The 13142-nt window shown below is 43.9% G+C and overlaps 1 protein-coding gene across 1 annotated transcript; it reads left to right on the forward strand.

The window, feature by feature from the left end:
* Positions 1 to 4475: 4475 nt before the first annotated feature.
* On the forward strand, positions 4476 to 9002 carry UQCC3 (ubiquinol-cytochrome c reductase complex assembly factor 3). Its single transcript, XM_069759873.1, has 2 exons — positions 4476 to 4649; positions 8731 to 9002. Exons 1-2 carry the CDS (start codon positions 4530 to 4532, stop codon positions 8860 to 8862), a joined length of 252 nt encoding a protein of 83 aa, XP_069615974.1. The 5' UTR covers positions 4476 to 4529; the 3' UTR covers positions 8863 to 9002.
* The last annotated feature ends 4140 nt before the right edge of the window (positions 9003 to 13142 follow it).

The following is a 13142-nucleotide window of genomic DNA, read 5'->3' on the forward strand; positions in this document are numbered from 1 at the left end:
AAGGTGACATCAAGCCCATTAGTAATGAAGAGGTGTCAATAAGACACCTATTCATTACTAATCCTCTAGTTGTTAAGGGGTTAAATAAAGACACAGACAGAATAAAGTATTTTAATGAAATAAAACACCACACAGTTTTCCCATCTTTATTGTTCTGCTAATTCCCCGAATCCCTCGATCTCTGCAAAAAAAAATAAAAAATAAACCACACAAATACTCCCTATTCCGACATAGTCCTTAACCCCTTCCTGACCTGTGACGCCACGTAGGCGTCATGAAAGTCGGTGCCAATCCGACCTGTGATGCTTATGTGGCATCATGGAGGGATGGCGTCCCTGCAGATCGGGGGAAAGGGTTAACTCCAATTTCACCCGATCTGCAGGGTCAGGGGAGTGGTACTTCAGCCCGGGGGGTGGCTACGATCGCAGTGATCAAAATAAAAAAATAATAAATGAACCCCCCCTTTATCACCCCCATAGGTAGGGACAATAATTATTATTATTATTTATTTATATAGCACCATTAATTCCATGGTGCTGTACATGAGAAAGGGGTTACATACAGGGTTGTAGATATAGTTTACAGTAAACAGGTTTACAGTGACAGACCGGTACAGAGGGGAGAGGACCCTGTCCTTACGGACTTACATTCTATGGCATAAAATAAAAAAAATATATTTACTTTTATTTTTCCACTAGGGTTAGGGTTAGAACTAGGGTTAGGGTTAGAATTAGGCTATGTGCACATGGTGCGGATTTGGCTGCAGATCCGCAGCAGATTGGCTGCTGCGGATTCGTAGCAGTGTTCCATCAGGTTTACAGTACCATGTAAACCTATGGAAAACCAAATCCGCTGTGCCCATGGTGCGGAAAATACCACGCGGAAACGCTGCGTTGTATTTTCCGCAGCATGTCAATTCTTTGTGCGGATTCCACAGCGTTTTACACCTGTTCCTCAATAGGAATCCGCAGGTGAAATCCGCACAAAAAAACATTGGAAATCCATGGTAAATCCGCTGTTAAAACGCAGTGCCTCTTACCTGCGGATTTTTCAAACATGGTGCGGAAAAACCTCACACGAATCCGCAACATGGGCACATAGCCTTAGGGTTGGAATTAGAGTTAGGGTTGGAATTAGGGCTAGGGTTGGAAATAGGGTTAAGATTAGGCTTGTGGTTAGGGATGTGTTGGGGTTAAAGTTGAGGTTAGGGTTGAGATTAGGGTTAGGGTTGGGATTAGGGTTAGGATTAAGGTTAGGGTTGTGATTAGGGTTATGGCTAGAGTTGGGATTATGGTTAGGGGTGTGTTGGGGTTAGTTAGTGTTGGAGTTAGAATTGAGGGGTTTCCACTGTTTAAGCACATCAGGGGTCTCCAAACGCAACATGGCGCCACCATTGATTCCAGCCAATCTTGCGTTCAAAAAGTCAAATGGTGCTCCCTCCCTTCCGAGCCCTGACGTGCGCCCAAACAGTGGTTTACCCCCACATATGGGGTACCAGCATACTCAGGACAAACTGGGCAACAACTATTGGGGTCCAATTTCTCCTGTTACCCTTGCGAAAATAAAAAATTGCTTGCTAAAACATAATTTTTGAGGAAAGAAAAATGATTGGTGTCTGCTAACGTTTGGAACTAATTTTTCATTCAAAAAGTCAAATGGCGCTCCTTCCCTTCCGAGCCCTGCCACGTGCCCAAACAGTGGTTTACCTCCACATGTGAGGTATCAGTGTACTCAGGAGAAATTGCCCAATAAATTTTAGGATCCATTTTATCCTGCTGCCCATGTGGAAATGAACAAATTGAGGCTAAAAGAATATTTTTGTGAAAAAAGTACTTTTTCATTTTTACGGATCAAATTGTGAAGCACCTGGGGGTTCAAAGTGCTCACTATGCATCAAGGTAAGTTCCTTGGGGGGGTTTAGTTTCTAAAATGGGGTCACTTGTGGGGGAGCTCTAATCTTTAGGTACACAGGGGCTCTCCAAACGCGACATGGTGTCCGCTAACGATTGGAGCTAATTTTTCATTCAAAAGTCAAATAGCGCTCCTTCCCTTCCGAGCCTTGCCGTGTGCATAAACAGTGGTTTGTGACCACATATAAGGTATCGGTGTACTCAAGAGAAATTTCCCAACACATTTTAGGATCCATTTTATCATGTTGCCCATGTGAAAATGAAAAAATTGAGGCTAAAATAATTTTTTTGTGAAAAAAAGTACTTTTTCATTTTTACAGATCAATTTGTGAAGCACCTGGGGGTTCAAAGTGCTCACTATGCATCTAGATAAGCTTATTGGGGGGTCTAGTTTCCAAAATGGGGTCACTTGTGGGGGAGCTCCAAAGTTTAGGCACACATGGGCTCTCCAAACGCCACATGGTGTCTGCTAAAGATTGGAGCTAATTTTTCATTGAAAAAGTGAAATGGCGCTCCTTCCCTTCCGAGCCCTGTCGTGCGCACATAACTCTCTCGTTTAACAGAATAAAAATTCAAAAATTTAAAATTTGCAAAATTTTCGCCAAATTTCCATTTTTTTCACAAATAAATGCAAAAATTATCGACCTAAATTTACCACTAACATGAAGCCCAATATGTCACGAAAAAACAATCTCAGAACCGCTAGGATCCGTTGAAGTGTTCCTGAGTTATTACCTCATAAAGGGACACTGGTCAGAATTGCAAAAAACAGTCAGGTCATTAAGGTCAAAATAGGCTGGGTCATGAAGGGGTTAAAAAAGTCACAGAGAAAAAAGCAGAGATGTTTTACCTGCTGAGGCTTCCAACCAAATGCACCAGCAGGGTGCAGCGGACCCAATAAATGATGGCAAATACACAGGTGCAAAAAATACCGATGAAACAACCACTTTCAATCCAGTGTTGGCTGTTTGGAATTAGTGCACAAAAAGATAAGAGATGCTAGTCTGTATATGGCATAATTCACACACGCAATGCAGAGCATCTGGTTTACAGCCTATTAGTAACGCACATGCAGGCGGGCTGCCCAGTGCTACAAAATGCATGCTGTGCGAACAGGGGCCAATAGTTTACAGAGCCAACTTGGTCCGACTGCGCCCTGCAAGATAAAGTGCAAAAAGAAAACCACATATCAATGTATGTAAGGTATTAGTTTATATTGGGGCCTCAATACGTAAGCTGGCAACCCACGTCAAGGGTCCTTACAATTTGCCAGTCCTAACGCTAAACATTGAATAAAAGCTCACCGACACAAAAAGAGGACTTAAAAATCCTCCAAAAAATTCAAAAAAGTCACAGAGAAAAAGGGGTTGAAGGGGTTAATAACGAGTGTCCCACGACGAGTCCAGCTCTGCTATATCTGACATACCAGGTCCTAAGTCTTGCAGCCGACCTTCAGCATTCAGAGACTGAATATATATATGTGTCTCACTGATATATATAGACAGTACATATGTTTTTATGTTTTTGGGAGCACATGGATCCATTGTATGTCCGTATGTCGGTTTTGCAAGCCTGCGAGAAAATCTCGCAGTACGGATTACATACGGAGGATGCCATGCGCAAAATACACTGACACATCTTGCCTACGGAGGAGATACGGACCACTATTTTGGGGACTTTTCTGCGTATTACGGCCGTAAATTACAGACCGTATTTTTATACGCTGAGTGTGACGCCGGCCTAACTTTGTGATGACCATTGTATGTGAACTGTTGAATTGTAAAGGTCTTGTACACGTTGACGCTATACCAATAAACATTATTATTATCTGATGTCTTTCTTTTCATGTAGAATTTGGAAAAAAATCTGCTCTGAAAACCACTTAAAGAATGATGTCATTTCACATGATCTTCCATCTGCAGTCATTTTCTGCATAGACGCAGAACTTCCACCATCTCTGATTATTCTGGTTCTCCTTCAGTGAATTTCCCTTTGTCACACATTTGTGCAGATGATACACAATGTGAGCATCCCCTCTAACACACAGATGTGTGCCCACAATGATAAGTTACCATGGCAACCAGGGGCCAGCAACGTCCCCAAGGCCTCCCATGGGCCTCCGCCAACAAAAAAAGGAGTCGTAGTTTATTGTTGACAAATAACGGACCAGAAAAAGAAAACAATGGCGACACCGGATACAGGTCTATTCACTCTGTAAGGCGCTTGGCATTAAATATGATGGTGGAATTAGTTTTTTTTTAATATATTTTCACCCCTAAAAAACAGATTAATGAAAGTAGATAGGAAATGCTGCTTCTCCACAAGGCTGGGTTACATGGCGACTGTGGCCACAACACAGGCCCCACCGCCAAGTGTCGCTCTGCGCTAGTGCACAAGCTGAGGCCCCCGGGGCGGCACACGGGAGGGTCGCTCCAGCCAGCAGCCGTCACTCAGGACGTCCCGCCCCTCACAGGCACACCTAGCACCTCGCACAGCTACACTTAGACCAAGCCCCGCCCCTTCACATCCGGTCAGCTGACGTCTGGTAGGCTCCTCCCCTGTATGCTAATGCAGTGACCTGGGCGTGGTTTGGGAACCAGCGTCTTGTAGTCACGTGTCATGTCGGCCTTGTACAAGCTGGTGGTGGGCTCTCTGGCGCTCGCCGGCTGCACCGGGCTCGGCGTCTTCCTGTGGTCCGTTATGGCCCCGAAGGAGGATGAGTTACTAGAAATGCGGAGGGTAAGGAGCTCCCGGCAATGTCCTGGCTGTGTGTAACCATGGTGACCTACCGGACTCAAGTTAGTCTGCAGTTAGCTATTAGATATTATTTAGCTATTCGATTTTCATCTATGGTGAATTATACATAGAGTGGATATTTTTTGGGTAAAATTTTGATCAGGACTTTGAGATGTTTATTTTGACTACTTGTGGTCCTGGGTTATTGAGTGCATTTGATTATGCGCGACATAAGCGATTTACGTGAATAACTTCAGAACTACACATAGAGTTGATATTTTTTTGGGTAAATATTATTCAGGACATTGATATGTTCATTTTGAGTGCTAGTGGTCTAGCGTACCTCTTTTAAAATTGAACTTACATACGATTGAGTGCTTTTGATTATGTGCGACATAAGCGATTTACGTGAATAACCCAGGACCACAAGTAGTCAAAATAAACATCTCAAAGTCCTGATCAAAATTTTACCCAAACAATATCCACTCTATGTATAATTCACCATAGATGAAAATTGAATAGCTAATAACTAATAGCTAACTGCAGACTAACTTGAGTCCGGTTGGTGACCTGCAGGTGGCAAAGAGCCGGTAATGTCCTCTGCCCTCCTAGATGAGACCCCCAGTCCCGTCACGGCCTAATGTGAGGTTCTAGCAGAGGATTGAGGACAAACAGAATGGGGTAATCAGTGTTAGGCCGTGTCCACACTCGTGTACTCCACAGTCCGTGTGTGTGAACCGACGGCCTCATAGAGAAGTGGAGCTGTGAGTTCTGGTCGGTCCGGGCATTGTGTGCCATGTACTGATCCTGAAGCTGGCTCGTGTGACCCGCCGTTCCTACAAGCTCTGCAGTCACCGGCACTGACAGGTGGCCATATTTTCTGTGGTACATCCAAAATGTGTACAGGTAACAACCGGTTTCATCATCGGGTTTTCCTTTAAAGGGAACCTGTCACCCCCAAAATCGAAGGTGAGCTAAGCCCACCAGCATCACGGGCTTATCTACAGCAATCTGTAATGCATTCTGTATTGCTGTAGATAAGCCCCAATGTATCCTGAAAGGTAAGAAAAATAGGTTAGATTATACTCACCCAGGGGCGTCGCGGTCTGGGGCCTCCCATCTTACGATGACGTCCTCTTCTTGTCTTAACGCTTCGGCACAGGTGTACTATATCTGCCCTGTTGAGGGCAGAGCAAAGTACTGCTGTGCGCAGGCGCCGGGCCTCTCTGACCTTTTCCGGCGCCTGCGCACTGCAGTACTTTGCTCTGCCCTCAACAGGGCACATATAGTACGCCGCTGCCTGAAGACAAGAAGAGGACGTCATCGTAAGAAGATGGGAGGCCCCGGACCGCGACGCCCATCAGATCAGACCGCCCCTGGGTGAGTATAATCTAACCTTTTTCTCCTCTTTCAGGTTACATCGGGGGCTTATCTACAGCATTACAGAATGCTGTAGATAAGCCCCTGATGCTGGTGGGCTTAGCTCACCTTCGATTTTGGGGGGAGACAGGTTCCCTTTAATGCAAAAGAAAACTCCAGGATGTTTCACAATCTTCTTCTTTCCATCAGTGAAGAAAACCTTGGCAGCTCCAGGATGCAACCAGTGTGCAGTTTGTCACAGACCCGTTGGGGGATATTTTTTTTTTTTTTTTTTGTTTGCACAGGGCCCACTTCATCTTTGTATCTGTGCCTGTTTTTTGTTGAGCGTTTGGTGTTTTGCTCATTTTTTGTTTGCGCCAAATTCATATTTCTGTCTGCATCTTTTTTGAAGTGTATTTTATGTGTTCCCCTGTTTCTGGCTTTGGGTTTCCAGATGTTTTTGCCTGATTCATCATTTGCGACTTTTGAGGCTATGTGCCCACGTTGCGCTTTTTAAGCGTTTTTTCCCGCTGGGGAAACGCTTGAACACTTTCAGAACACATCACATTATTTTAATGGAATTCCACATTGTTGTGCCCATTCTGCATTTTTTTTACGCAGCGGAAACACATCGCTGAAAAAACGCAGCATGTTCATTAATTTTGGGGAATCGCTGCTATATAACTGTATTGGAACGCATGGGGAAAAAAACACGTGACAAATACGCGAAAAAAACACAAGAAAAACGCGAGCGGTTTTCCTGGCAAGGGAGTCAGGTTTTGATGAGGAAAATTCTGCAACGTGGGCACATAGCCTGAAAGTAAAAAATACAAATTTTTGTTTTGTTCATTAATTTTGCCCAACATAGTTTTTTTTTCTTTTTTGTATCAAATCCATCAGTGAATACCAAAACATTAAAAAAACAAAAGTTGCTTAAACTTCAAATAATGATGATTAAGCCTTCAATTCACAAAAACCCAGACATATCAGCAGTCCCACAGACCCCCATTAGTACACACATCCCCCATAGACACCACCAACCCCTATTGGTACAAGTTGTACACATACATAAAAAATGGATGTCTGAATGAGTCCTAAAGAGGTTGTCTCACTGACATCATAGCCGCCCTGAGCTGGAGCGTAATACTGGGGGATTCTGGCTATCCTTGTGTGTTACATATATGGCCATTTGTGTGAATAGTGGCAACAGGATTTGCTACAATTGTCTGACAGATGGAAGCCCCATCTCTGGGGCCTGCACCTATGTCCTGAATGTGGCCTAAGGGTATGTGCGCATAATGCGGAAAACACTGCGGATCCGCAGCGTTTCCGCAGCTCAGGGTCTGCAGCAGTTTCCCATGATTTTACATTACAATGTAAACCAATGGGAAACAAAAAACGCTGTGCACATGCTGCGGAAAAAACTGCACGGAAACACAGCGGTTTACAATCCACAGCTTGTCAATTCTTTCTGCGGATTCCGCAGTGGTTCTCCAGCTGCTCCTATAGAAAACCGCAGTTGAAAAACGATAAATCTGCAGCAAAAACGCAGCGTTTTTGCCCTGCAGATTTATCAAATCCGCTGTGGAAAAATCTGCAGTGGACCATTCTACATGTGCACATAGCCTAATTATCTCCCAGAGTGGGGAGGTGACTGCACATATGCCCCCCCTCCATTTACTTTATGGGAGCTGTGGTCTGCAATGTTTGGGGACTTGGAGGCTATGTGCCCATGATCAGGAAATAGCATATTTTTGCGGTGTTCTGATCACGCAGTTAAATACGCATGTTCATTGAACCATGTAGATTTACTGCATGTAATGAATGGCTATGAGTGAGACTACACAGCGTGAATGAAAATGCTGCGGCTCGCACACCCGCACCGCTGCTGAGTATATGCGGTATTAAATAGAAGCCCAGTGGGCATGAGATTTCTCTAAATCCCATCCACTGTGCTTGTAATATAGAACGCAGCGTTTTGGACCCAGCACGGTGACCTGTAGCCAAAACTCTGCTATTCCTAATCGTGGACACGTACCCTTGGGCCACGTTCACACTCACACGTTCAGTATTTTACTTCAATATTTGTAAGCCAAAACTAGGAGTGGGTGACATGTTTCTAATAGACTTTTCCTCTGATTGTACCACTCGTAATTTTGGCTTTAAATACTTACGTGAAATACTGACCCAATACTGAACGTGGCCTTATAAAAGTGAATTGGGGATAAAGCCTATCTTGAGGCTATGCCATAAATTCCCAAGATGATGAGCAAGCCCTTAAAACTGCATTCAAGCAAATTCAGTGTGTGCAGTTGTCAAAGAAGAATCTAGAGACTCTTGTCTATTCCTTGTCGATATCTTTTTAAGTTAAAGGAGTTTTCCATTAAGAGAAAATGGACCCAAATCCGTCACATCCATACTCTTTTCTCTCCATCGCTGGCTCCCCTGCGCTGCTTCGATGCTTGTTATGGCAGTAATGTCACAGCACAACACTGGAGCAGCAGAGAAGAGCCGATGCTGATGAACCAAGAGTGCCTGAATATTGTCTCTATTTTTTGACTATTGTCTGTATAGAGGCAAATGAGGGGGGAATAAACTACTTACACAGCTAGAATATTGCAGGTGAGATGGCATTATATCTGCAATTACAGGAGCGCTACTATTTAAGCTACTGTAACTACAAATCTTTATTTTAAATTTTAATCTCATGGTATTAATGTTACAGAAGGCAACAAAGGAAAACCCGGCTATGATGGCGGAGCTTCGTAGTCAAAACGAGATGGTTCTTAAAGTCCTTAAAGATGCTGCAGAGACCAAAGTGAACGTCGCCAGCAAACCTCATTGGAACACAAAATGATAACGACTGCTGGCAAATATTACCTCTGTCATTGCTGAAGTTATGCAGGACTCTACTTATGCGCCTTCAGGACTATGTACGACATCGGAGCTCCTTATTCCTAGGGTTTCAATGTCTATTGTGATTTTAGAAATCATACTGTAAACTAAGAGGAAATCCCAGCACTGCCCTGTTCATGGCACTAAACAAGCAAATCTATGAAACGCCCTGGAAAGCTTTCAATTGATGGATATGGAGAGCTCTGTCCTAAAGTGTAGAAAAGTGAGCAATCCCCAAATTCTGGGAGCGCTCGGTATCCACTATTATAACCATATTTGGTATCTTGGTGGATTTATTCTGCCATTGATGTTTTCTCATATCAGAGGCACTTCATGATGCGGACAAGATGTGTACTAAAGCATAACTTATGTAATAAAATGTACACCTACTAGACACACTTTTGAGATTTCACTTTATTATGGCATAATCTTTATTGTACAGAAAACTATACAAGCCTGCTTACCTGTATGGCTGGAGCTGCCACTCCCCTAGACTCCCTGATGATTCTTTTTCAGTCCCATTGCTTTGTAAGCAGTGTCCTCAGGAATAGGGATGTGCGGACCCTGGATGTTTTGGTTTCGGCTGAACAGTTGAGGATAAAAAAAAAAGTTTGGGTACCAGAACCGTACCCAGACCCCATTCACTTGAATGGGGGGGGGGGGGTCACTTGAATGGGGTGGGGAGAGGGCTAACATCCAGTGTTTACCACGCTGTCATGTGCATGACAGCATGGCAAATGCTTCCTCTAAAAAGCGGTGAAATCATTACCGCCGTTCAGACAGGCGCGGTTCCCATGTTGTCAAATGACAGCGTGAGGACACAGATGCAATTGGAGGTAATAAGTTTACCTCCTGTCACTGGTATCAGCTGATGAGACTAACACTCTCATCAGCCTATGCCTGCTGCCGCTAATAACAGGGAGAGCAGGCGGCTGATGGGAGTGTAAATCGGCCTGCGCTCTAAATAAATAAAAAAAAACGGTGTGGGTTCCCCTGTATTTTTGATAATCAGCCAGGCAAAACTGACAGCTGCAGGCTGTGACACAAAGCTGTCAGTGTTAGCAAGGCTGGTTATCAAGAATAGTAGTCCCCCCTCCCACCCCCCCATTTTTGACAACCAGCCAAGCTAAATCAGATAGCTGGGGGGGGGGGGGGTGTATACAGCCATGGATATTGACCACACACAGCCTAAAAATAGCAGCTGCTCAGAAAGGGCGCATCTATTAGATGCTCCAATTCTGGCACTTTGCCCAACTGTCCTCACTTGCCCTGTGGCGGTGGCATATTTGTGGGGTTGATGTCACTTCTGTAATATCCGGTCTATAAGACACCCATCCATTAATAATCCTATAGTTATATTGAAATAAACCCACAGCAAGAATAAAGTCCTATATTTGAAATCAAAAACACACACTTTTTTAAATTTATAAATAACAAACTGCTATACTCGCCTAACGCCCATTCCACTGAAGCCACGGTCTCTTGTAAAAAAACAAAAAAAACAAAAACAATATCCCTCACCTGTCCATTTTTCTGTCCCACTCCGTAATCCATTTCTGAGGATAAACAGTTTTCAACCTGGACAGTGCCAGGATGCGACCGTCCAGTCTGACCACCACTGTGAGCGCTGCATCTGTGACTAGTGGTGACATCAACATTACCACAGGTAACTGTGGCTGTGTTCCCAGCCGAGCCCCTGAATTGCAGGAACTTTTGAGAGATTACTCTAGCACAGTGAGAAAAAGTGTCTTGGTGCAGAGGTGAGTTCACCAGGAGAAATTTCTCACTTCTCCCAGTGAACTCACTGAGCTCCATGGAGGTCACCATAGTTCAAGGGCCCTGCTGGGAATGCAGCCTCAGTCACCAGCAGCAACCCTGATGGCAGCAACCATGATGACATCACCACTAATCATTGAAGCTGTGCTCATAACAGCTAATTTCTCAGTGGTTCTCAGCCTGGACAGTCGCATCTTGGCACTATTCAGGTTGAAAACTGTTTATCCCCAGACATGAATTATGGTGTGGAACAGAATGATGGACAGGTGCGGGCATGGTTTTTTTTTTTTTGTTTTGTTTTTTTACAGGAGACCATGGCTTCAGTGAAATGGGTGTTTTTAAATGAAGTGGTTTTTTTTCTTTTTTAATATATATTTCAAATAAAGCATTTTATACTGGCTCTGTTTTTTTTGTTTACAATATAACTATAGAATTAGTAATGGAGAGACACCTTATAGACACCTCTCCATTACTAAGCCATTGGCTTGATGTCACAGGACAATAATAATAATTTTCTTTTATATAGCGCTAACATATTCTGCGGCACTTTACATTATAGAGGGGACTTGTACAGACCATAGGCATTACAGCATAACAATAAACAGATCAAAACAGATACCAAGAGGAATGAGGGCCCTGCTTGCAAGAGGTGGATGGTAACAGAACATTATGCGAGGAACCTGATTATGGTTTAAGTATTTTGAATGGGTCACGCAGGGATAGTTAGGTTAATGCGTTGAGACGGTAGGCCAGTCTGAACAAATGTGTTTTTAGGGCACGCTTAAAACTGTGGGGATTAATCATGTTAACCTGGGTAGTGCATTCCAAAGAATTGGAGCAGCACGTGAAAAGTCTTGAAGACGGGAGTGGGAGGTTCTGATTATTGAGGATGCTAACCTCAGTTCATTAGCAGAACAAAGAGCTCGGGTAGGGTGGTAGGCTGAGATCAGGGAAGAGATGTAGGGTGGTGCTGAGCCATGGAGCGCTTTGTGGATAAGGGTAATAAGTTTGTACTGGATTCTGGAGTGGATGGGTAACCAGTGTAATGACTGGCACAAGGTAGAGGCATCGGAATAACGGTTGGTGAGGAATATAATCCTGTTTGCAGCATTCAGGACAGATTGGAGTGGGGAGAGTTTGGTAAGAGGGAGGCCAATTAGTAGAGAGTTACAATAGTCCAGACGAGAATGAATAAGTGAAACGGTAAGGCCGGCGTCACACTTAGCGTTGTGAAATACGGTTTGTTTTTTACAGGCATAATACGCAGAAAAGTTCCTGAACAGTGATCCGTATTCAACGCGAGAATGCAAATTTTTTTTTTCTCTAAAATTATCTGTGTGTCATCCGTATGGCATCCATATGCCGAGATTTTCTCGCTGGCTTGCAAAATGGACATATAATAGATCCATGGGCTCAAATATTCGTGAAAACATATACATGGTATATTACAGTACATTACAGTACAGACCGAAAGTTTGGACACACCTCATTTAAAGATTTTTCTGTATTTTCAAGACTATGAAAAGTGTGCATTCATACTGAAGGCATCAAAACTATGAATTAACACGTGGAGTTATATACTTAACAAAAAAGTGTGAAACTGAAATTGTCTTATATTCTAGGTTCTTCAAAGTAGCCACCTTTTGCTTTGATGACGGCTTTGCACACTCTTGGCATTCTCTTGATGAGCTTCAAGAGATAGTCACCAGGAATGGTGTTCCAACAATCTTGAAATAGTTCCCAGCAATGCTTAGCACTTGTTGCCCCTTTTGCCTTCACTCTGCGGTTCAGCTCACCCCAAACCTTCTCGATTGGGTTCAGGTCTGGTGACTGGAGGCCAGGTCATCTGGCGTAGCACCCCATCACTCTCCTTATTGGTCAAATAGCCCTTACACAGCCTAGGGGTGTCTGGGGTCATTGTCCTGTTGAAAAATAAATGGTGGTCCAACTAAACGCAAACCGGATGTAATAACATGCCGCTGCAAGATGCTGTGGTAGCCATGCTGGTTCAGTATGCCTTCAATTTTGAATAAATCCCCAACAGTGTAACCAGCAAAGCACCCCCACACCATCACACTTCCTCCTCCATGCTTCACGGTGAGAACCAGGCATATAGAGTCCATCCGTTCACCTTTTCTGCGTCACACAAAGACACGGTGGTTGGAACCAAAGATCTCAAATTTGGACTCATCAGACCAAAGCACATATTTCTACTGGTCTAATGTCCATTCCTTGTGTTCTTTAGCCCAAACAAGTCTCTTCTGCTTGTTGCCTGTCCTTAGCAGTGGTTTCCTAGCAGCTATTTTACCATGAAGGCCTGCTGCACAAAGTCTCCTCTTAACAGTTGTTGTAGAGATGTGTCTGCTGCTAGAACTTTGTGTGGCATTGACCTGGTCTCTAGTCTGAGCTGCTGTTAACATGCGATTTCTGAGGCTTGTGACTCGGATAATCTTATCCTCAGAAGCA

Source organism: Ranitomeya imitator, chromosome 3 (genome assembly GCF_032444005.1).
Source record: "Ranitomeya imitator isolate aRanImi1 chromosome 3, aRanImi1.pri, whole genome shotgun sequence".
NCBI lineage: Eukaryota > Metazoa > Chordata > Amphibia > Anura > Dendrobatidae > Ranitomeya > Ranitomeya imitator.